The sequence below is a fragment of the Bombus pyrosoma genome, linkage group LG10 (assembly GCF_014825855.1).
Source record: "Bombus pyrosoma isolate SC7728 linkage group LG10, ASM1482585v1, whole genome shotgun sequence".
In the NCBI taxonomy this organism is placed as follows: Eukaryota; Metazoa; Arthropoda; class Insecta; order Hymenoptera; family Apidae; genus Bombus; species Bombus pyrosoma.
This window is the reverse complement of record NC_057779.1, coordinates 5,778,380-5,802,074: the sequence shown is the minus strand read 5'-3', so window position 1 is coordinate 5,802,074 and position 23,695 is coordinate 5,778,380. Positions and strand designations below refer to the sequence as shown.

General features: G+C 37.4%; 1 protein-coding gene across 5 annotated transcripts in view; it reads right to left on the bottom strand.

Annotated features, from left to right (window-relative positions):
* Window positions 1-23,695, bottom strand: part of LOC122571584 (fasciclin-2) — a 171,474-nt gene that overhangs the window by 2,521 nt on the left and 145,258 nt on the right. For 3 of the 5 annotated variants that reach the window (XM_043735529.1, XM_043735527.1, XM_043735528.1), the window contains 7 exons: window positions 23,061-23,227; window positions 22,158-22,423; window positions 20,430-21,489; window positions 19,398-19,850; window positions 3,381-3,512; window positions 2,357-2,426; window positions 1,039-1,164 (listed from right to left, as the gene is read on the bottom strand). In XM_043735529.1, the coding sequence (XP_043591464.1) occupies window positions 1,039-1,164; window positions 2,357-2,426; window positions 3,381-3,512; window positions 19,398-19,850; window positions 20,430-21,489; window positions 22,158-22,423; window positions 23,061-23,227 (2,274 nt within the window). Of the gene's footprint in view, window positions 1-1,038; window positions 1,165-2,356; window positions 2,427-3,380; window positions 3,513-6,461; window positions 18,179-19,397; window positions 19,851-20,429; window positions 21,490-22,157; window positions 22,424-23,060; window positions 23,228-23,695 lie in introns of those variants that run through there. The other 2 variants (XM_043735530.1, XM_043735531.1) reach the window with 2 other exon arrangements.

The window sequence follows — 23,695 nt, the reverse complement described above, 5'->3', positions numbered from 1 at the left end:
AATAGAAAAAGTGGGGTTATAAATGGAAGACTATTTATCAGCTGGTTGTTATACGGTTAATTTCTAGTACTGGGCATAAAAGAGAGCATGTCGAGATGCGGCGCGTGGTGCAACATCGAATAATACGCATAATGCATGCCATCACTCGTTAGTATTGTGTATTTGCAATTGAAGTATCGTATCTTCGTTCTTCGTCGCGTGTTATATGATATACGACGAAATGACAACGTACAACATCAAGAATAAATGTAACTAAAGTTTGCATGATGGGGAACATTCACGAAAAAGGTAAGTGAATTGAAATGTCATTAAATTATTCGTACATTTCGTAGTACATAACAGTGTGCGATATTTACGACTGAAAAATATTCCTGTCTCCACGGTAACGTTTTCCACGAGGCAATGAAATTGAATTACCTACTTTCTCAAATCCACGGTTGAATAGAACAGGGTAAATTAGAGTGAATAGTGGTGAGTATGCTACGTAGTTAACGGGCAATTAATATCACTTCAGAGTGTTGATATCTCATGCAGCATAGCCAAAGCACGGGCGAATAATGGCGATAGTTTATGCAGCGCGCATAAAGAGTGACAGAGATAGAGAAAATAGGTAAGCGTTAAATGAACTGAACATGGTGAATAATGTACAGTGTTCTTTCGTTCGGAAAGTGGTTGGCGGCAAAATAAATTACATGTAAAAGAAGGATGAGACGAGGAAAGGAAACAGACAAGATCCTTTCATGCTGCAATTCTAGAAATTCAATTTCTTTTATCGACGGACCGTTAGTTTCGTTTCCATTGATGCCATTCTTGAATTACGTATTTGACGTTCCAAGATGTTCACTAGCATCGTGGAGCCGAGGAATAAAAAGAAAAAGAGAAAAAAAAAATAAAAAATAAAAACGGGAAGAATCTAAGAGTGTTAAACAAAGAAAAAAAAAAACAGAAAAAAACATCATGCGAAGTAGAAAGCCGTGTCGGAGCCCCTTCGTGAGAGGCCATGCTTCTTACTGATTTTCACTTATGTATCTCTCTTACATGGCAGTATGTTTGACCAATTTAATGGTATTTTTTCCACTACCCGAGTCTTGGATGGCCGTGACCCCGGCGACATTGGCCATTTTTTGGTCGCAATACGGCAATGGAAACCGCCAACCGTAAAGACTACCGGTAAAGAAAAAAAAAAGAGACAGATGCGAGAGAGTCAAAGTGTCTCCTAATGGCGGGCTAGGTTTTAACGAGTTAACCGGACGATTTAACCACGGGACACTCTACTACCTTTTTGCGGGATAAATATAGTTGCAACTACAAACTTTCGATAAGAACGCTATAAAGGATTTCGATTTGTCGAGTATCCATTAAGTTCGGACTATAAGGGCTCCTCTTCGTGGTCGTTCAGATTTTTATTCCGTTATTCCGTACCCTCGCTATACTATTAAGAATGAAGACTGAGATCGTAGAAAGTCTGGACAATTCGAATTCATGGATCTCAGTAAGGACACCGCATTATTTAGAATGCACACGAATGAATATAGAATAAAACTCACTTTTTAGCAAAATTAAGTAATTATTTAGGTTCAAAAAATTATATGGAAGATAAATTCAAAATATTCTAGTATACGGAACGTACGTCTGATATAAAAGAAATATAATAAGCATTTTTGCCTCATCGAATTTCGATGAAAATCTAATTTAATGCATTTATTTTGCAGTTATTCGAATTAAATTACTTAATTTTACAATATTTTACTTTAATATGTACTCTATATTTTAGTAACGGAGGCTATACACGAAATGAATCCATTAATGAAAAATGAAAAAAAAATCAAAGCAAGATTGAGATATCAAAATTCGAGGATCGTAGCAGGATAAAACATCTATAACCAAATGATATCACAATTATATAAAAATATCTTCTTTCCGATATTCGGACCTATTCTAATGGAATTTTTCAAATAAGAGCTATCGAAATTTTTGTTGTTGAAAACTTCGGTAACCCTATAACGAACCGGTGCTATTTGCACGAATATTCAGGTAAATCTTTCTTGAAACTCGTACACGTTCCGTAAACTAATTTGCACGTTAGTCACGGCTCCAACAGGAATCTCCATTCGAGTCGCAAAAATTCGTTCGACCTCTGTGATGCGAAAGAAAGAGTTTCACGGAGGTTTTTGTAAGTTCGATGGTGGGTGCAAAGTTCGATGACACGGTAAATATAGCGCCAAAGACTTGCCAAAGCACAATGTAAAATATATATATAATGTATATAAGAAAGTCAAGTAAATCGATCTAAATATCGTGAGTATGTAGGTATGTGTAACGCGTATCGAAAGAGTTCGATTGGAATGAGCCTCACCTGCCAAGTTTCGCGTCCTCTTCGTCTACTGGCTTTCGGCGGGAACGTTCACACACGTAATATATGATTCCTGTAATAAAAATTTCATAGAATCATTAAGAAAAGACCGTGAAAAAGATTTTTCTTGAAATTAATGGGCTCGCAACAAAAATGATTCTTGTCCATGTTTCAAAATTAGTTTCAATTTTGATGAATATGTATAACCAGACGATCGTATCTCGTTATAGCGTTAATGAAATTTCAAAATGTTTTATATAAAAAACATAGTTTGTACATGAAACTTTTTATGATAAAAATTTTTAAATACTTTTGTATAGTTATAAGCTTAGCTTCTGGCTAGGAAAATACATTCTCATCTAAAAAATGCAACAATTTGACGAGGACCGTTTTTGTTGCGATTATATTTTATACTAAACTTTTTCTAACTTGATAAAATCTACTTGTCAAAACCGAATTATTCTATATGATCACTTAACGCGAGCTAACGTTGCAATTTCACGTAGAATCACAGTTGCACTTTCAGATAAATCTGCGTTGTAATTTGGAACAAGTTTATGCCGCGGGTAATTCCAAATAAATTCGCGCTGCTATATCAAGCAAATTAACGTTATAATTTCATATAAATCCAGTTTGCAATTTTAGATACGTTCCGGAGGTCGCGAGTGCTAATAAATTCGCGCTGCGCATGCATGTAATGCTATGACGTGATTTTAGAATTTATGTTGAAATTGTGAATAGGTTTATGTTGGGAAATTAGGCGCACGTGTGATACGATTGTTAATAAATTCATTTACACTTTTGCTTCATGTTGCATATACTGTAATTTTCTTAGATATAAATTGCCAAGCTCAATATTACCGTTTCAAATGCAACTGTTATGACTATTACGTTGCAACATTCCGCTATAATTTTATTTCAGCTCGTGTTACAATCTTATGCAATCTAATATTTCTAAATTTTTGAAGAAATTCATATTGCAACTCTTGATAAGTTTGTGACGTATGTGCGGAAAAAATATTCTCACCTGTCTTATGCGCGCAACAGCAGATCACGTCGACCACGACAATAATAATGAATAGTACCGCGAGGACGATACCGATTATGGCTGCGCTTGATATCAGAGGTCCTTGATGATGAACCACAGTTGTGTCTATACCTTGAAGGATAAGAATTATGTATCAGTTAAATATCATAACAGAAAATGTACATTTGTTTGTTTGCAATCCGTTAGTGCAGAAGCATTACTCAAAACGATGTTTGGTGATGATATAAAGAGAAGATCGTTTCCAGTCTAAAGTATACTGTTTTACTATTAATTATAAGTTTACGCATTCAAAAATAAGGTTTGAAAAGTTTCTTGTCACGTAAAAGATATTACGAACTTAGTTAAAAATTAATTCAAAATTGTAGTTTAGTTTTCAGTTTCTTTGAATGTGAAATTTTAATTCAACATATGTTTTAAGATATAATGTAAAATATATGTTTATAGTAATTCTTTCTTTCTTAAACAGTCCTTTTAACAAATATATCTGCCTTTTCATTATTAGTTTTGTATCTTCCTATTAGCTGGTTTACTTTCTTTTATTTTATTCTTAAATAATATTGGTTACATATGAAAAATTAGAATATAGAGATCCTACTTTAGAATTGCGTGTTATAAAATATTCATATACACGAATCATTTATTTTATATCGTATTCTAACATCTTTCCTATTTCCCCACAAAGAAAGTTTCCAAATATGGAGACAACATTTTAGTAAATATTGAATTATAAATAAAATGTATCGCTCGCTCGGCACCGAACTCCATATGTCTGAGAAATCCTACATTCTACATGACAAGAAACCTTCTAAACTTCGCTTCCATCTAAACAAAAACTCCCCTACATTTCGCTTAAGCACTTTCGTGTCCCGCGCGAAGAGACTGCATGTTTCTGGAAGCAATAGAAGCGAATGAGTCTACCGCGAAATTGATATCGCGATCGGGTTTCCGTCTCGAGACCTAGGCACATCACCAAACACGTTACGCGAACGATTAATTTTAGTCTCCTGAAAAGAAAGAAGATCGGCGGGGGGTTTTGGGGAAGTGCCAAAAATCCGTTTTCATCAAAGCGTAGACACGTAAGGAACCAAGAGAACTAAACACACGCACACCAAATCAAACCAAAGCGAACCAACGTATGTACATACGTATATGTGTATACCAATGAAAGAATGATATCGGTTGTCGAATAAGCGATAAAAAGAAGCGTGATTAAGGAAGAATTTTTAAAAAAGAAACGAACAAATATGTATAAAAGTTAGAGAAATAAATATGAAAATCAAGAAGAAAAATGAACTAGATAATTAAATGAAATAGCTGGTGCACAAAGATACATGTGTGATACCAAGCGCGAAAATATAGCGGAACGGAAGAGCGACAAAAGGGTGCGGTAGTCCCTTCTGTCGGACCGGACGTAGAGATATGGGTGCTGAGAAAGCTCAAGGAAGGGGGAAGAAAGCTTCATTCGCTACCTTTCTCTCCCGATGTTAGTTTCTACGCGTCACTAGTCTAAATGTGCTACCTCCACACACATAAAGCTCTTTTAATATTTTTTTTCCACTGAGTGCCTCTTGCTCGCTCTCTCTCTCTCTCTCTCTCTCTCTCTTTCCCTCCCTCCCTCTCTCTCTTTCTCTTTCTCAAACATACACACACACGCTCGCTTTTTTGGCTTCAAAAAGTCAACAGAGAGGGACTACTACGATATATATGTATACTTAGCAGATGTATGATACATATTACGCCCGTCGTTCGACTCTTCTGATGTGCTTCAATATATTTACCGTTCACTTTCGGAGCATGTCGCATCCCATCGTGTACATTTTTGCTCGTATTTCTCCCAAAAATCTTAATTTTTCTTTCGCCCTTCGTTTCTCAGTTTTTCGGTGAAACAGGTGGGCGGAAAATGAACGAGACGGCCGAGAAAGAAACCATCTCAAATTGATCAGCCCGTTTCGCTCGAGTTCTCTTTATCTTTCTCATCGCTGGGTCTTAACCCCTTAATGCTTATGTGTCGTCGCGGTCTGATCACCGAAGCGGATGATTCAATTTATGGTGCGTCGTCTTTTAGACTGTTCGTTTGATGCTGCTAATGTTTTCTGATAGACATTGATGAATGAATAGACTGTTCGTATGAACGGTTCCGATCCATCGATCGGTTCTCCGAACAGGCTGTGTTCACTGTCATCTTCTTTGCCAGTTCTGTTCTTTATGCATGCGAGTGTAAATTCGAATTTTCTTGACGACTGCTTACTGGACTGACATTTATTCCTGTTGGATGGTTGGTCGTCGAGCAATATCATTATTTTATTGTAGAAGATCAATAGGAAAACGTACTCTTTCAATTTTTATCTAGCCCTCTATGACGTCACGTGCTTTTTTGTTCTTTGCGAATAATCAGACGCTTTGGAATTTGTTTAATAAACAGTGTATTATTTTGAATAAAATACGATATCCAGATATTTAAATCCCAATTAATTATAAGAATTCGAAGATTTACGAGTTCACGTACTTAGGTATAGCTCATTAAAGGAGCACGTTTTCGCTTCCAGCAGATAAGAACTTTAGCGATTAGACGTTTTTATTCTGTTCCAGTGCGTTACTTCGTTACGATTATTTTCCTTGTCGTTCTCCTTTCTTACGCTCGTGCCGACAGGAACCTTCACTTCTGATCCTCTTTACGATACAACCAGTTCATTGCAATCATCCCTTGAACCAAATTTCACGGTACGCGATTTCATAATTTGTTATACCGATAAGAACATCCATTTGTAATCCTCTTTACTCCCTAAAATACAAAAACTTATCCGCAATTATCTTGTAATCTAATTTTGTAAAATAAAGGCCGATGATTTTTAACATAAAATTCAATCGTCGCATCAAGGGGTTAAATCTCGTAGAACCAACGATATTCCTAATTTCTTCTTTTCATCCTATCAACAATATTTTCTATTTGTCTCTTATCTCTTATTTTGTCTTCGGTTACGGTGTACTCAACAATCTCCACAGCGAAGCGGAAACAATTTGATGGTGGCTTCTTTGCTGGCTGATTCATTTGGTATTGTATTCCTTGAACACTCACATATATATTTCCATACTCATATTTACAATAAGTGTTTTCCACAGGTGAAACGATAAAACGTTCGCCCTCGTTATAAATACGAATGTATATATATATATTATATAGTATATTAGGCACTAGGCTAGCACATAATCCTTGCACGTAAGAATGTTTATTTCTCTTCTAGACATCTTTCATATACATATAATATTTATATGTATATATATATATATATACGTTTGTACATATACATGTGTATGCTGTATACATATCGCAATTTAATATATATATATATTCGTCGGCAATTACACGCGAATACCGCGAATCCTTTTAAAAACGCTGGATCTGATCGCGAAACGCGTTCCTTTTCAATCTTCTTCCTTTTATTTAATCGAACAAAGAGAAACGAAATGGCGCTCGAAAAACAGTGCACGCACTTCAGTCCATGGTTTTTCGTTTTCTCCTCGGTCTGCGTTTCATCCTCTTCAGTTTTATACGGCGGTCAACGAGTCGAGTCAGTGGAGATAAATAAAATATAGAAACGTGAAACACCTGATAAATAGCAATTCGATCGACAAACTCTAATTAACTGATGCTTAAAACGAACTAGTATTATACTAAAATCTTTGAAGAAATTTCTACTTATGATTTTTTAATTTTATTCCCTTGAAACTTAAAATGGATGGTATCTTCCTTCAAGATTTTTCAATTGCTGACAGTACATCGTAACATTTATAGTTTCGTTTCAGCTGCACATTTCAAGGATGAAGCTGTCGATGAACATACGTCGTTAGTTTTTAAATCAGAACGTATCGATTTCTATAAAGGAGATATTGGAAAATTAAGATTGCTTTTTATTGATAACGGATAATTCCATGGTATATTGAATGAAGTATTCTGTTACATTTCAAAACGTTGTATTTTGTCCTCGTTCGTTTCAAGACACCAAAAGCTTTTAACCGATCCCCGTATGTATTTTCAGACACTACACTCGGCGAATAGAGTCGAAAAACGTAGCTTTTAAGTTTAAGAAACTTTCAAATTAAAAGTTACTCTTGTTGCAAAAATTGCAATATTCGATGCAGGCCGATGCAGTCACAAAACCGTGAATCACAGCGTCGAGTTTGTACTTTGAGTTAGGATTAGGTTTCAGCTAGATTAGACGTGCGTTAAGTTTGGATTAAATTTCAGAAGTTCCCTAAATTCAAATCTAACATTCCCGGCCTCTACTCATTTCGTAAGTATTATCAGAAAATACATGTATAAATTCGTGAAAAATGTCCTATGCCCTAAAACAAAATTTAACCTGTATCCTACATCTTGTAATTTTCTCACGACCACTGGCTCGACTCGCACACGTATTTCACCATGCAAATAACAGCTATTTCAATAAACGCCATCGATGATCAATTCGACATGTCAACCAAAGAAAGAAATTTATTATAAGAACAAAAAAAAAAAAAAAGAATGAAAAAAGAAATGTTTCCTCGAGTGCTGCAATCGACAGGATCGTGGCTCGGTTATTACCATTATACGTTGTTGCTCGAAGGACCAGCTCTACTCCATTTCCTCGCCAGAGGAAAATATCCGATGCGAAATAGACGGGAGGATTGAAAATTGTAACTGTGGACGATAGGATCGAATAAGAGGGATAGAAAAAAAATGTCTACATGGAAATGGAGGTGGCTGGCGAATGGTGACGAATTTCATTTTCGAGGAACGATTCTATGCGGCAGAAATTAACGACAGCAAAATTGCGTTCCTCGTACTGGCTTTGTTCATTTTAATGCTCGCTTGTGAAAATTTGCTCGTTTTTACAAGTCGTTCTCCATTCTGCTATCCGATTCGCTATATATCGGGACAAAGAGAGGGATAGCAATATATACGACGACTATAATTTTCACGGAACAATGTAATAACTTTATGCGTCCACTAACCGATCTCGTGAAATGACTTCGAGCTTACTTTGAATTTTCCTACTTCGACGAGGTGCTGATCGTTGGAAGAAGTTGGAGGAAGTCGGTAATTCGAAGTTCTTTAACAACCGCGTGCAAGAGACGGAGAAGATGCCTATGAAAAGCAGGAATATCTTTCCAGGAAGGTACCGTACTTGTCCAGCACTTAAGTCACGATTGCGTTATCGTAATTTCGCGATGCACACAGCAGGAATGCCATGTGTCTCGAAAATAGATTCACGGCACTCGACATTGCACGGTGCGCTTCATATCGCGAGCTAGCTTCATGTTGTTGCCTCCTTAACCCTTCTCTTTCCTGCGTTAAGTCACGTTCATATGTCCGTCCTCGTTTGGAAACGCGTCGCCTATTTATAACGGGCCCTCTGTTTCGGGGCGAACCGAGTTCCTCGAACGAGCTTGCGCTCGCTGCACGCAAAAGTATTGGCACTCAGAGATTATAATAAAGTAGAGATGTTACTTCGCTTTGGATTTGCCCGGCATGGATTCTACGAGTCGTTTTTCTTCTCTTTTATTTTGCTAGAATTTAGGGAAGACGTAGGAATTTTATGGAATTGCGCAAGTTGTTTCTTAGGAATTTGTGTGTTGGGATATATGGCGCTTGATATAAGAAAGATTCTTTATTTTACTGTAGTTTGCAGGAATTTAGAGAATTATGGGATCAAGATATTGTAATTTTTGGATATTTCGGTATTTGTGGTAAAGAAAAGAATCAATTTACAGGAATTATAAGAATTTCATGGAAACAAGATACGATTTCTGGGCATTTGGTACTTGTGACGTAGGAAAGAATAGTATTTTTTTTTTTTTTTTTTTTTTTTTGGTAAGGGAATATGATTTTCTACTCTGACAGGAATTATGTGTAGCATAATGAGGAAAAAATGAAAAGTGTTAGTTGTAGAACTGGAGCAGAGGTAGAAGTTGCAAAAGATAGTAAAATTTATGCAAATGGAAGATATTTACATGAACGTTGCCATGTTGAAATATAGATATATGTTAGTTATTCATGGAAGTTTTAGAAAGGCATGAATTTTACACTAAAAAAAGTGTAATGCATTAAATATGACGAGAAAAGCTACAACAAAGAACAACTATTCATAGAAGAGTTACATAAAAATGAAAATTTTGTTCAACATTAAACGAAATATATTCGAAACCATACGTCCTATACATTTTTGAAGATTTTAAATTTCCTATAAATGTATATACATCCACAGCGTAATCATTACGCAACACATTATCCTAAACCACAGTTTCGATTACATAAAATTTATTCAACGCTTACTGGATTGAAAAATTGCTTTCCTTACGTTCGCTCATCTGTAGCCTTCATATTCGTCTACTCTAACACTAACGACACGTTTGAACTGAAACTTACAGACTTCATCTTTCTATTATTGTCCAAAAACATTGTATTTAGTTTGCAATTAGCAATTGAAGTTAAGAAAGGAGCTTCTAGCATTCCGCGTCAGACTGTTCTACGCGAGTTCATAAACAATTTCACAGCTACAACAGCTCTTTGTGCCAACACTTTCGTCGACGATCTCGCGCGTTTTTTCCACTCGGAAGCTGAGAGCTGGGAAACAGAAGGCGCCTCTCTTCGCCGGGGCCCATTTGCATCCTCCTCGAAATTATCTCACCGACGCCGGTTTCTGATCTTTCCGACCGAAGCAGTTTCGCGGCAGACTCTGCGGCGTTTTAAGTTACAAAATTGCATCTCCGCGAAACGCGGTAAGCTACACAAGAAGAGAAGGAAAGAGAGAAGATCGAACAAGAGGACAGGATGCAGTTTACCAAGGTTCTTGCGCTCTCTATTATAAGTTACTGGCCGCGAGGCCAGCCTGCGGAGTTTTAATTGCGTTACAAGCGAGCCATTATCCCGAGTTTCACCGATTAATCTCGAAATCTGCCTTCTATCCGCGCGTTTTCGCGCTACCATCCTGACTTTCCGGTTTGGTCAAGAAAACTCACGCCTGATCAAGAGAAGTTAATCAAACGATGCTCTCCTTTAGAAGATTCGTCCCATATAATGCAAGGGTTGATCAAGAACTTTGATCAAGAAGAAAGATGGAAGGAAGAAGTTTGATAAAAAATATGTGGATTGTAAGTAGATTGCAAAAATTAAGCTATTTCCTTGTTTTCGAAGGGAAGAGCTCAAGGAAACGACGTTATTTATGCATGAGCAAAGAAATAGAAGAAACTGCTGATTATGAATAAATAGAAGAAGGTCGAAGAAGAAGAAGCTAAAAGGCTATAAAAGGAACATTCAGGAAGAGGAGAAACAACGAAAAACGAGGAGCCAGGAAGAACTGTGATAGAATCCTCTTTATTCAAATGAAATTTTAATTAGTGTCAAATGAATTGCACACAGAGTCCATTTATTTGAACACAATTTTGCCTGAATGAGATATTAAATAACCTTCTATTATATGAATTATTATATCGTATTCAATTAATCAAATTAGATAAATAGAAATCTCCTGTAGTTTCGAAATGACCATTCCAGCGTATAAAATAATATTTGATGAGCAAAATCTGATAACAGTAGACGTCAGAAATCTTTTCATCGCGGAAATCTCACAGACGTCTTTGCACAAACGTGCAGATGAATCAATCAGACGATTAAATCGTTTAAACGAAAAAAATAGTGGAATCGAATCAGGTCACCGAGCAATTTCACGTGGTCTTTTATTTCCGGAGCTGGTATCGTCCAAGCCAGAGCGGCTTCGCCATTAACGCGTTCCTGAATTATCTTTCACGGTGCGGTTTACCCAGCCACGAATTCTCCGGATGAGACTTGCATAGCCCGATTTTTATCGATTTTCAGTGTGGCCAGAACGTGGAAAATACGTAGCCTGACGAAAATGCGTTCTACCAGTTTGTCTCGTAACGCAGTATATCCGTCGGCCCACGAAGAGAGTTAAAACCCATTATTTTACTCTTTTTCTCGAAACTGGATTGGTAATTCTGCCGAAACGTTCGCGAACGCGTCGTGAAAAAGGGAGATCCACGCAATCTCGACGATTCGCTCTCTCTCCCTCTCTCTTGTATTGTCCATCTCTTCAAAAGCGATTTAACTTGGACAAAATTACGTTAGGACACGGTTGAATCAGATCTCATTCTGATGGAGCCTCGTGGGTATTCGACGGCGCTACAAATTACGAGAAATCCTCCTCATCTGTCTCTCTCTTTCTCTCTCTTCTCCCTGTTTTCTCTCTACGTTTGGCAATCGTTCAACAAGCCTAGCGGATCGATGGCAAAAGGACGAGGATAGGTTTTCGCGAGACTCGAACAGCAGAAACGATTTTCTCGCTCGTTTCCGCTTGATTCTGAGGCGACCTATTGTCTTCGCCGGCGCGAAAACGCTTCACGCGCCGACGAGCACGCTCCTCGTGCCGCGAACCTTGCTCAAAAGCAGCCTCGAAGATGAAAACGCTTCTCTTCGTCTTCGACCGAGACACGAGTTTTATATGCCGTGCACTGTGTCTATTCGCGTCTCTCTTTCTCTCTCTGTTTCTGGTGCGCGCGCTACCGGAAGCGACTCGCGTACCTCTGCGCGCTCTTTTCAAGAGGGCGAAGTTGAAGACGGTCGGAAGTCGAGAATTCCGTGTTCGAGACGCGAGGATTCGAGGAACACGCGCAGATTCGCGAAAACTAGTCGCGATGCGATCCCGTGGTTCCGGGGAAGAAGAGGTTCCTCGAGAACTAGCCGGAAGTGGGATCGGTGCCTCGTTAACTACTGTTTCTTCGTCGAGTTCTCGCGTTTTGGAATGCATAGTCTGTTCTGTTGAACGAGTTTCCCTTCCCTTGCAGACGGGACGAGTTGCGCGAAGATGAGGTTTTAGGTGACTCGTTGATATGCTTTTGAGTAATATTTTTTTCTTTTGATTAAATGGATGGAATGGCCGTGAATAGAAACATGTGATTGATAATAAAGTAGATGTTGGTGCATAGTTATACAGTGCGAGTATGTGCGTTGATATTTAAAAGGATAATTCACGATTGTTTTATTTTTAGCATAAATAAGACTTTGATAAATTATGATTTAAAATGGCGATGATTTAAGTAGATTAAGTAACATGTTGCCCGTCAGACGAATTTTGGATGTCTCTGTGATGGATTTGGACAAACTAACACGAGGCGCCAAATAATGTTTTCACCTAAACCGTCAAAATATTTGGTAAAATGTCGGTATTTTATATCGTTACCATAAGATTAAAATTAGGATATTTTTAGATGTAGTCGAGATCTGTTGAATGCTATAAAAATTTGAAATGCAGTTTCTTATTTATCTCAGAATAGCCAGCCTAATAACATAGATGTATATCAATTTAAATAAACCATCAATGTACATTAACATTCACCTGTATACTTGTACGACTTTTATTTACCAATTTCCAGCGCAAATTTTCGCCATATTTCGTCCAAACAAAAAGAAGAAAGTCACAAATTTTTGGAGAAAAAAATTCCGCCCGCTTCTTCTCGGAACCACAGTGTTTCTTCTTGCATCGTTCGATTCCATTTCATAGAAATCGCGAGATTTTTCATCCATTCACTCGTATAATACATCTAATATACATTCGTTCGTCTCGGCACTCGAGAATCTTAGGCCAGCTCAGGATTCGATCGATCACAAAGAAAAAAAAAAAAAAAAAAAAAGAAAAGAAAAAGAAAGAAGGAAAGCGATCAAACATACACAACCCACTTGCGCCTTTATCTTCACGGCCGAGCCGGTTCACGTGAAATATAACCTCGTACGACTCGTTTACATGAATCTAAAACGCGACATTCTGGGCGAACGCTCGACACGCGACAGTTGAATCGCGTACGATCATTCATTCCCTCGTGCTGCCACCAGAGATATTCCCATACTAGCGATATCTTTTTTTATTCATAGGAACATGATAGATCGCACGGACAACGATATTCTGGTGCAGGTGCTTGTTATCATTTTCAATGGGATCGGAAATCCACAAAAAAGTCAGCCGCGTAACTCGTTCCAAACTCTCATCTTCTATCAATTTGTGGAATGAAATTTCTTTTTCCTTGCATTTACTTAGCGATTTATGGAAATCTTTCAGATGTGTGTTTTAAATCTTATTTGTATAATGAGTAAGATTCGTAAGAAGTTTGTGCATTGATAATTTGAAAGACGTTGCTACACAAAGTTTATTTAACCCTGATGGATTATGCGCAACGATAGTAACTGCAGAGAAAATATAAACCGAGTTTCCTTGCATGTATTTTCTAATATTTGCAATATTTTTAGACAAAGTAAAATTGAAACATAAAATTACGTGTGTTAACATATACCCTTTTCTATCATTCTTAGCATGGTTAGCTCGTTAAAACTACTCTGATGCGCATCTCAGAGAGCACATTCCGTAGCTGCGGATCAGCAAAAGCGTTAATAACCGATACCGCGCTGCCAAGTGCATTTCCGTCGGAGCGCACGTGGATATATCGACGAGGACAACGACGGTGAAGTCAGTTTGTAGACGGTCGTCGCAGAATAAAGTCGGTAACGAACCAGTTCGTATTTCCTCTCCCTGCCTCCCCTTACAGATTTTAATTATTGCGCTCAAAGATATTATAAATCATTCGTTTCGTGTATTACTAATAACTATTCCCATACGAAAAAAGAGGATATTCTGTATAAAAATATTGTTGAATATCAATAATTACTGTGCGTAGTTTGATCGACCACATCCGATGGAACACATTATCGTACAATGAATAAGAAACCATTGATATATAGAAAATCGTGCACCAGAAACTCGTTGCGTTTATGCTATGACAGATATACATATTGTACATATATGTATGCATGTATGCAGCTAAAAGCTGTATCAACAATGTTACTAAACAACTGTCGCTATTAGAACGTTCACCCAGTTTCGTTCTTACAATTCTTCTTACACCTAAGCACACTCAAATGTGTTAACATACAATCGCTGATCACGTGGAATCCCTCGAGTACTTACAAAGGTACGTGATGTGTTCGATGGAATGAGAGTGTCGCCAACAAAAGAGACAGGCGAGCGGCGCTAAATTAAATGAAACGAACGGTACCAAAAAAGAAATAATGAACGTAATAATAGAAGAATCAACAAAACTAATGAGGCATTTTAAAAAAGGGAATAAAATACAATAAAATATATATATATATATATGAAACAATAGAAGCGCATGCCATGCGATCGTAATCTAACATCTAACAATAAGAAAACCCAAGGCAAGAGCGAACATTTAAGAGATCGAGGTTGCGACGACCCTGTCGCATTCGTTGAACGATGACTCGCGATCGATACTCGTGGACAAGGGGCCATTTGTATTTCAGACGCGACAGAGTATTCAGTGTACCGTGTACCTTGAGACTCGATGCTCGATATTCGATTTATTTGCCTCTTATGAAGCACCTTTCCTTCTCTTTACTTCTTTTTTTTTTCTCGTCCTCGTTCTTTTGCTTCTCACTCCAACGAGAAAAGAAAAAGAGAGAAAAGAAAAGAAAAGATACGTAGAAATCAGCGTGGATGATCGTGGCGACGTTCGTAATCGATAATCGTGACGGTGGTTGTGATGATAATACTAATGGTAATGACGATACACACGGTATACAAAATAAGTGCGGTCAGGTAAACTAATTGACGACGATATTGACAATATGTAGCGACGATGGTAATAGTAACAATAATAATGATAATAATAATTATAGTAAACCGTAGCAGCAGCGTACGTCGTGAATATAATAATAATAATAATAATAATAATAATAGTAATAAAATAATAATAGTAAATAACGCTAATAGCAATGGTAGAATTAATAATAATAATAATAATAGTAATAATCGATAATCATAACACACATCATGCGCACTAAACACGTATGGTCCAAGAGCTAATCAAGCAGGACTAAGTCCGATCACTTGGTAAAAAAGTTAATGAAAATTTCCCAAGAGAGAAACAATGAATAACAATTAAAAATAAAAAGAAAAAAAAATGTATTAACCATACACAAGAGGAGAGAAAAAATCGTATATGCAATCGGCTGAAAAATGAACCCAGTTAAGAAAACTAATTTTTAGGCGCAATCTAAAAGTATAAATGGTTAAGAAAAAAGGTGCTTTCTCCCGTTTCGTGCGGATGTTCTATCATTTGGGTTTCGGTTCATCGTTTATAGACATATTTAGCTTCTTATTCTTTTTTTTTTTGTTTTATAACTCGCGAATAGTTCGTGTACTCGGTCACGATCATATTTATCGACGATCATATCGCGTCGTCGTGTTCACACGTCCTATGTGAGTTCTTTTAAGGAGTTGAGGGGTTCAGTTCAGCGTAAAAACACGCGAAGCGTGGTTTAAGTAAGTCTAAGTATTTGCAAGTGTATCTTTTTCTTTGGCTCTAAACGTGTAAAAACTCCTCGGATGTCCTTCCTCGAGAAAATTGGTAAAAAAAACCCACAAACAGAAAAAGAGAAAAGTAGTTAGCCACAGGCAGGTCAGGCTATATGCAAAGAGCGCTAGTTCAGCTCGGACGAAAACGGATTTTTCGCGGACGATTTATCCCGGTGTCTTTTTCCTTTTTCTTTTTTCTTTTTTTTTTTTGGAATTTTCTTTTCCTCGACGGACGTGTTGCGTCTGTAGAGAAATGGTAACGAGTTGCGTTCGTGTTTCTACGTGTACACCACGAAGAAATTGCTTCACCCCTGTAGCTCTACTCGTTGTTCCTTTCCTTTGTCACGTTGAATCGTTCGTTGCAAATCGAACCGCGAGAATCGCGAAAAATTCCATTCGAAAAATATTTGTACTCTACTAAGTGGCGAGAAACAAGAAAATACCCTTGGCAGACCCGATATTAAATACAATTTTAGCTAGAGTTTTTCGAATAACGTTTCTTATTCCTTTCGAAATATTGAGCAAATTGTATTAGATTGCTGCATAATTTCTGTCCGCCTCTTCGTTCACACATGTAAGTAGACTATCAGCGTTATAATAAACACGTATAACATTGCTATATAAGTTGATATGATATTAATAGCGTTTTTAGAGTTTACGGAACAAACGAATAAGATGTTTTCATCGATCTTTTAATCAGGCATTTAAAAGGGTTTTTTTTTATAATGACTAGACTGTGAATATTTATGCAAATTTGTATTTATACGAAAATAATTAAAAGTGTATGATTCGCTTATTAAATATAATTATCACTACTATACTTTAGATGTCTTATGTGGTTTTGTATTTTACGTGCATTTTATGCCACATTTTCACCAACGGATTCTCACTCCTTTTTTTCCAGCAGAGAATATTTTGGACGGAAGGAATTAAATAATTTCGGGGCCATAAGATATATAACGAGTCCTTTCTTAAATGACAGATTTCAAGATTTTTATAAAAGAGGCATAACGCACATAAATATATCGTGTAAATTTGTAGAAAATTGTTTCTCACGAGCCAGAATTTACGAAGCAACCTAATACATATATATATATTCGTTCTTATTCCCTTTCGACGATCGAAAAGTCGAAAATTCAATTCTATGAACACTCCTGCACAATGTGCTGAACATTTTTGTCTTCAATGTAATACCTTGCGCGTTTTAACACTAAGCATTTGGCAATTCAAGGCAATACGTGTCTCAGCCCCTTAATTTAATGTTATGTTAAAATGGATTCACGATGCACGCGACGATACATCTAATGCATCGATGATCGTGATATTATCCTTTGAATAAATTGATTTTCGAGCTGGACATACAACGCTATTTTGCAATTTACTCTGAATGATTCGCGAATATTCACAATTTATAATATTCCACCCGAATGCTGTCCCGATCTGATCACCAATCTACGTTATACTAAACTATCAATCACGAGTTGCGAATCCTCGAAACAATAAAATTTTACCTTGAAATAATACAAAAACACGAAACCGTATATTCGCTAAAAAAAAGGAAAAAAAAAAGGTAACGACGCGAGCATACGAACAAGTATTACCGTTAAGACGCGCTACTAATTTACAATGGATTACGATCATTTTTATTTCTCGTTTCCTCCACTGTTTTTCAACACAGCGAACATCATCGAATCCCACTTATTCGCTAATGTTTCTACGTTGGAATGTTGTGCACCGGTCTAACAATAAGTGACTCACTTTACAATAATCGTTAATCGTGTGCGTGTGTGTGTGTGTGTGTGTATGCGTATGTGTGTGTAGTTCGTGTTTGGTTTGTGTGCTAGTTGCGATACATCTTTGCGCGTTCGACAAATGAAACACGCGGCAGAAACACGTCTATAGAGTAAAAAGTGAAAACTTGACGAACACGGAACGTATTACACGAGAATTTCTTTTCTCATTTCTTTTTTATCCATTGTGTTTTGTGTCTCTGGTTGCACTCTCTCTCTCTCTCTCTCTCTTTCTCTCTCTCTCTCTCTCTGTGATATTATATAGCAACATTCGTACGTTCGTATTTGTATACCACTTTTTTTTAAAACGTGTACACTATAAATTGGAAAGATTAGAGCGTGAACAGCGACCGTTCATGACGTTGATCTCTTTTAATATTTTCTGCAGTTTTATTTTATGTTTGTTTCGTTTACTTTTTCTTTCTTTCTTTTTTTTTTTTTTTTTGTTTCTTTTAAATAGCTAGAAATAGGATCGTTATTGCTGTGGCAATGGCGGTCACGGTGAGCTTGCGAGTACCTCCAGCGGAAGTAACTATACTGCCGTTCCCATAGTGGTCCGTAGATTCTGAATGATAAAAAGTGACTTGTAGAAGGATTGTTTTTTTTTTCGTTGTGTCTTGATTATGTTTTCTTTTCCTTAAAGGAAGGGAAGAATATCTAATATGCCTAAGGTGCCCATATATCGAATGGCTACCGGATAGTTCATCTAAAGTCGCTTTTCTACAAGGGTCAAGGGGACTGAGGACACTTCGTTCATGTTCAACCAATTGAAAAGGATAAGTTTACTTATAAAAAATATTTCTCTAATTACAAATATTATTATCAAAAAAAAAAAAAAAAAAAAAAAGGAAAGGAACGCAATGACGATGTATCGAAATACCTCAATGACCCTTTTCCCTCCTCCTTGAGTGAATAAAATAAAAACAGAGGCGAAGTGATTTGTAAACGGTCTCTCTCGTCGGGTTGAAAGTAAAAAAATGAAAAAAAAAGGACGACATATCAATCGGTGCAATAGCCTCGTGCACATATATATATAATGTAATAATTTTAAAGAGAAATTACGACTTGATGTATATAAAAAGGGCGCTAATGAAATACCGATGTAAATATATATCTGAAGATGAAGAAAATGGCGAATGAAACGAACACGTTTCGAGGACACAGTGGCTCGCGAAAATATTCCAATACTTACCATAAAATATAAAACATTAAAAAGATTTCATTAACGTTCTGATAAAACACGATAGTCGATTATATTGATCAAATTTGAAAATAATCTGAAAATTGCAAACATATGTGCTATATATAGTAGAACATTTGTAGAGTACAAAATTAATGGATTAATGGATTATTTGACTTGTCGTTTCTGCAAAATGTGATACATCTATTATTCCACTAAGCATCTTCCAGCTTCTACATAAATTTTCACATTTGTTTCAGACAGTATCGGTATAATTACAAAGACATAATGATGTACCAGACGATTTTTCAAAATTTACCTTAGAATTTACTATAATTTAAATCATCAACCCTCAACGAATGAACGAATTAAATTTCTGGAAAATCAAAATATTAATTGCGTTCTTATGCAATAAAATCAAACAGTAGATGAAAAGTAACATTGATCGGTTTAGCCTCTGAAAGGTTAAACGTTCATTCACGGAAAGTTCATACAAGTATTCGAATACTTTGGCGAGCTACTGTATAGTTAAAAACGGTGTAAGAAGAGAAGTGTAAAGAGAAGATAGAAAAAAAGAAAGGAGAGTTAAAAGATAGAAACTTACCTCTGGCGGTCTTAAACTTCCCAGAGCCTGGCTTACTGAAACCCATTATGTTGTGCGCCTTCAGTTCCACTTTGTAGAACGTGTCGGAGTATAAGTTCTTGATCCAGTGTTTCAGCCTTCCTTGTGTCTTGATGTCTTCCGTTCGACAGGTATTCTCTAACACCTCCCACTCGCCAGAAACGCGTTTTATTTGACAGTATTTGATCTGGTACATGTCAATCGGCTCGCCGTTATCGGCTGGCGCTAACCAAGTTAGCTCGTATTGATTGTTGAACCTGGACACATCGTACTCTCCGCTAGGCATCATTATCTTTGGTTCGTTCGGGAACGTCCTTCCGGGCGTGATTTCGCGATGGTACGCTCCCCAGTTACCAAGGCCGACCACGTTTCTAGCTGCGAATCGGAACTCGTACGAAGTCTGTGGTTTCAGATCTTCCAAGACGTAGGATGAATCTGCAAACAACGAAAGGGGTAACTAGTTTAGAGAGAGTTAGCTAACAATAGGTGCAAGAGCTGTCATCGTGGAAATGTTTTTGGCAGTGTATTTGATGTATGATTAGCAAGATTATTGGGTGATAGGAGGAAATTTAAATAACAAATATAAAAAGGATAATTAGTTTAGATGCAGGCTTTTTGTATAATGATTTAAGTATATAAAAGTTGCAATTATGGTGATATCTTTGACTTGATAAATAAATAAGAAAAGGAATAATTAGTCCATGGATTGGTACCGTTACAGTGATCTTTCATAACGTACGTATTTATGAAACTGGAGAATTATTCACTAGATAAATAAAAAGAAGGTATACATAATTCTTCACATAGGAGTTCACATAGGAGTCGTTGTTTAATAGTACATCTGATAGGTGAACGATTACTCCATGAATGGGAAGAGAAAAGCTATAATGAATAAAGAAAGGGATGAAGAATTCAAACAGATGGATAAGAATCAATCATGGTTAATAAATAACCACAACTATTCATTAAATGATAGAAAGAAATTTTGGTAGCTCCAAAATTAACTCTACTCACTAGTAGACCATGTTTTGTTTTTCGCCATCATCCAGGTCTGCCCATCCTCCTTATACTGCACGGTAATTGTCCTCGCAGGCAGTTCAGGATTGCTGCTAGGTGGCACGAGATCGAATTTAATCGTAGTGGCAGTAATTTCAGACATCTTCGCCTGCAACACTTCTGCTGGCTTCGTGGCCTCTCTCAATTCGATATTGCGTTCCCGCGTGCCGTGCTTGTTAGACGCGATGCACTTGTAAGTGGTGTAATACCGCTTGTCCAGCGGGACAATCATCAGGGTAGACAGAGGACCGTTGCCCAGCTGCTTGATCATGTTGTCATTGTCGATTTTCTGATCGCCGTACATGGTCCAGCGAATGGTAGCGTTCGGTATGCTCTCGGCGATGCAACTGATGTTCACAGGTCTCTGTTCCCATGACCAAAAGCTTGTATTCTGCATGGAAGCGAATGACGGCGGAAATTCGACAGTTAAATGACCGTTTCTACGCGCTTCGCCTCCTGCGTTCTCAGCGATACATTCATAGAGTCCATCGTTTGATCTGAGAGATTTATTGATCGTCAATGTACCGATCGTTTCGCCGTTCGTGTCATCGGCACTGTTCGTCAGCATGATTCTATCGTCGTCTAGTTGCGTCCCTTTCACGTACGGTTTATCGTCGGTGAGCTTCCTAAAGGTGACTTGGGGTGGAGGTTTGCCAAAGGCCTTGCAGACAAGATTCGCCTCGCTATCCTGTACCACGGTACTGTTCAAGAACTCCATGATCTTTGGCTTCACGATCACGTTTACCCTGATGTTCGTGTTCGCTTCACCGGCTAAATTTATCGCCGTGCATTGATACTCCCCTGCATCTTCGCGATTCACGTTCGTGATGGTTAATATTCCCGTATCAGAGTCCACCCCGAAGCGATTGGCGTTCGAAAGATTCTGGTGCGTGAGCGATTTCACCCAGGTAAATTTTGGCGGTGGTTTGCCATGAGCTTTGCATCGTATGCTTGCGTCTTCCCCTTCGATCACATTCACCGGGGCGGGGAACTCCTCCACCGTCGGCCGTATGTGGACCTGTTAAATGAAATGCAAACCTGTTCCGTGATAGCTGTGGCGGCATTATGGCTGGGATTGGGAATAATTGGCGCAGCCACTCCGGCCGAACCTGCCAAGGGGGATGGAACTATGTGCAACGCGGTAGGTATACAAACTAGAGGGAAATGGATGGACGAAATTCTGTCTGATATTTGACTTTACCTGGAACGTGTAGTAGCTTTTGTTTGCCGTATTGTTTATTTATCATAATTGGGTGGTACCTTAGCTTGCTCTTTAGAGGTGCTCGATATGGAGCGTGGGTTTTTGATATGACTTTGTCTTTAAATTTGTGTTTGTGACGTGGTTCCGTCGTGTTTTCGACGTTCATGCATATGATATGTGTAAACGAGGATTTTTGATTTTTTATTTAATTTATACGACATTGTCGGAAAGATATCAAATTAATCTCTACGCCTAATTTCAACACAGTAGACCCTTATATAACGCGATGTTGTGTGTAGCGTAATATCGTTAAAAAATTGTCATTTGCTCTCGTACTCGATTTGGAAAATACCAGTGTAAACGAAATGCTTTTAAAAGAAATAATATCATAGAAACATTTATAAATAAAATATTCTTATCGCGCTATAGGAGGTCTTATTTAATTTCAAAATATAAGTTGCATAAACTGATGAACGAATACCCACCTCGACGCGAATAGGTCGTTCCCTCAGCTCTCCAGTGGTCAATACGTAAGCACGGCAAGTGTAGATGCCGTCGTCGGATTCTTGAACGTTCTTGATCTTCAGAGCATACGTGTCTATAATGTAGTGGTCGTTCGTCTTAATTAATTCGCCGTTGTACAGCCAGTCGACCGAGGGTGAAGGCCTTGCTCGCACTTTACACTGAATAGCGTAGTCTTCTCCCAGAATAGGATATTGATTGGACGGTGCATTGTCCCAAGTAATCGCAACTACGAAACAGTAATTACTCTTTGATACTTTTGTGTACACTGCTTCTTTATTTATCGAGACTAAAGCTTGGAAATTTCGTTCTACAGAATTTCTTCAAACGTTTACACAGACTTCTGGCGAACATTTTTCGTTTGTCTCTAAACAGATCCCAGAAAATGTTGTACAAAGGATTGTTTGCATTTGTGAAATATGTAAATTGTTGTACTACTTTTTTCGAGGGGAACTTGTGAGACAACACGGATAAAGAAAAATAAAGTTTGCAAACGAGATTTTTGTCTGGATGTGATTTTTACATCTGACAACCTCTGGCATTTTTATAGCTGAAACGTTTGCAGAATTCGAGAAATTGAATCGAGAAAAATTTCAATGTTTCCTACACTACGAGTTAAACGAAAATTTAATTAAAGTAAAATGGAAACTTTTAATGTTCCAAATTCCAAGTCTGCAAGCTTAAATATTTGCGATATAAAAATACAACTTTTAATTCGGTTCTGTTGAAACTTCCTTTGAGTGGATTTATTAATGCCTTTTCTCGAAACGCCATGAAATGTTTCAAACGAGGAAATTAAAATGGCAAGAACTTGAATTTGAAATTTTTCCCTTTAAGATTGAACATTATTTAAATCTTTTGCTCACCTATGGTATCGATCGTCACAGACTTCTCCAGCTGAATCGAATTCGCGTAAGTGGCCTTGCACGTGTATTTCCCAGCCTGTTGTTCTTGCAGAGAGTTGAAGAACAAAGACAAACTGTTGTCCTGGAGCAATTCTGTATACATGGGCGGCTGCGAATGACCCGGGGTGCTATACGGGATAATTAAAAATCGCTGTTATTACATCAACTTTTCATACGTTACACAACCATTCTAGTGATGATAACATTCTATAACGATAACGGTGATGACGATGAGTGATATGTTCAGGTGAAATGTTGCAGAGTGAATAGAAGAATTGGCTCAGTGTTTCACGAGTAAATTCAGAGATCGATATTCTATTAATTATGACACACGCTTTACATGTGCTTTTTTTAAACATTGTTATTTTCTTCCACAGAATTTATTATTTAAACATCAATACGACGACACTATTTATTATTAGAAAGAGTCACTATGAGAGCGAAGGAAGAATAAATATTAACCATTTAACGCTCACGTTATATAAATTGTAAGAAATTGCGATATAAGACAAAAGGGTTGATTGTTCGTGCAAAAATAGTTGAAACACGTCGAATAATTCTTTTAGAAAAGGTGGATACTTTCGTTTCTGAATTTC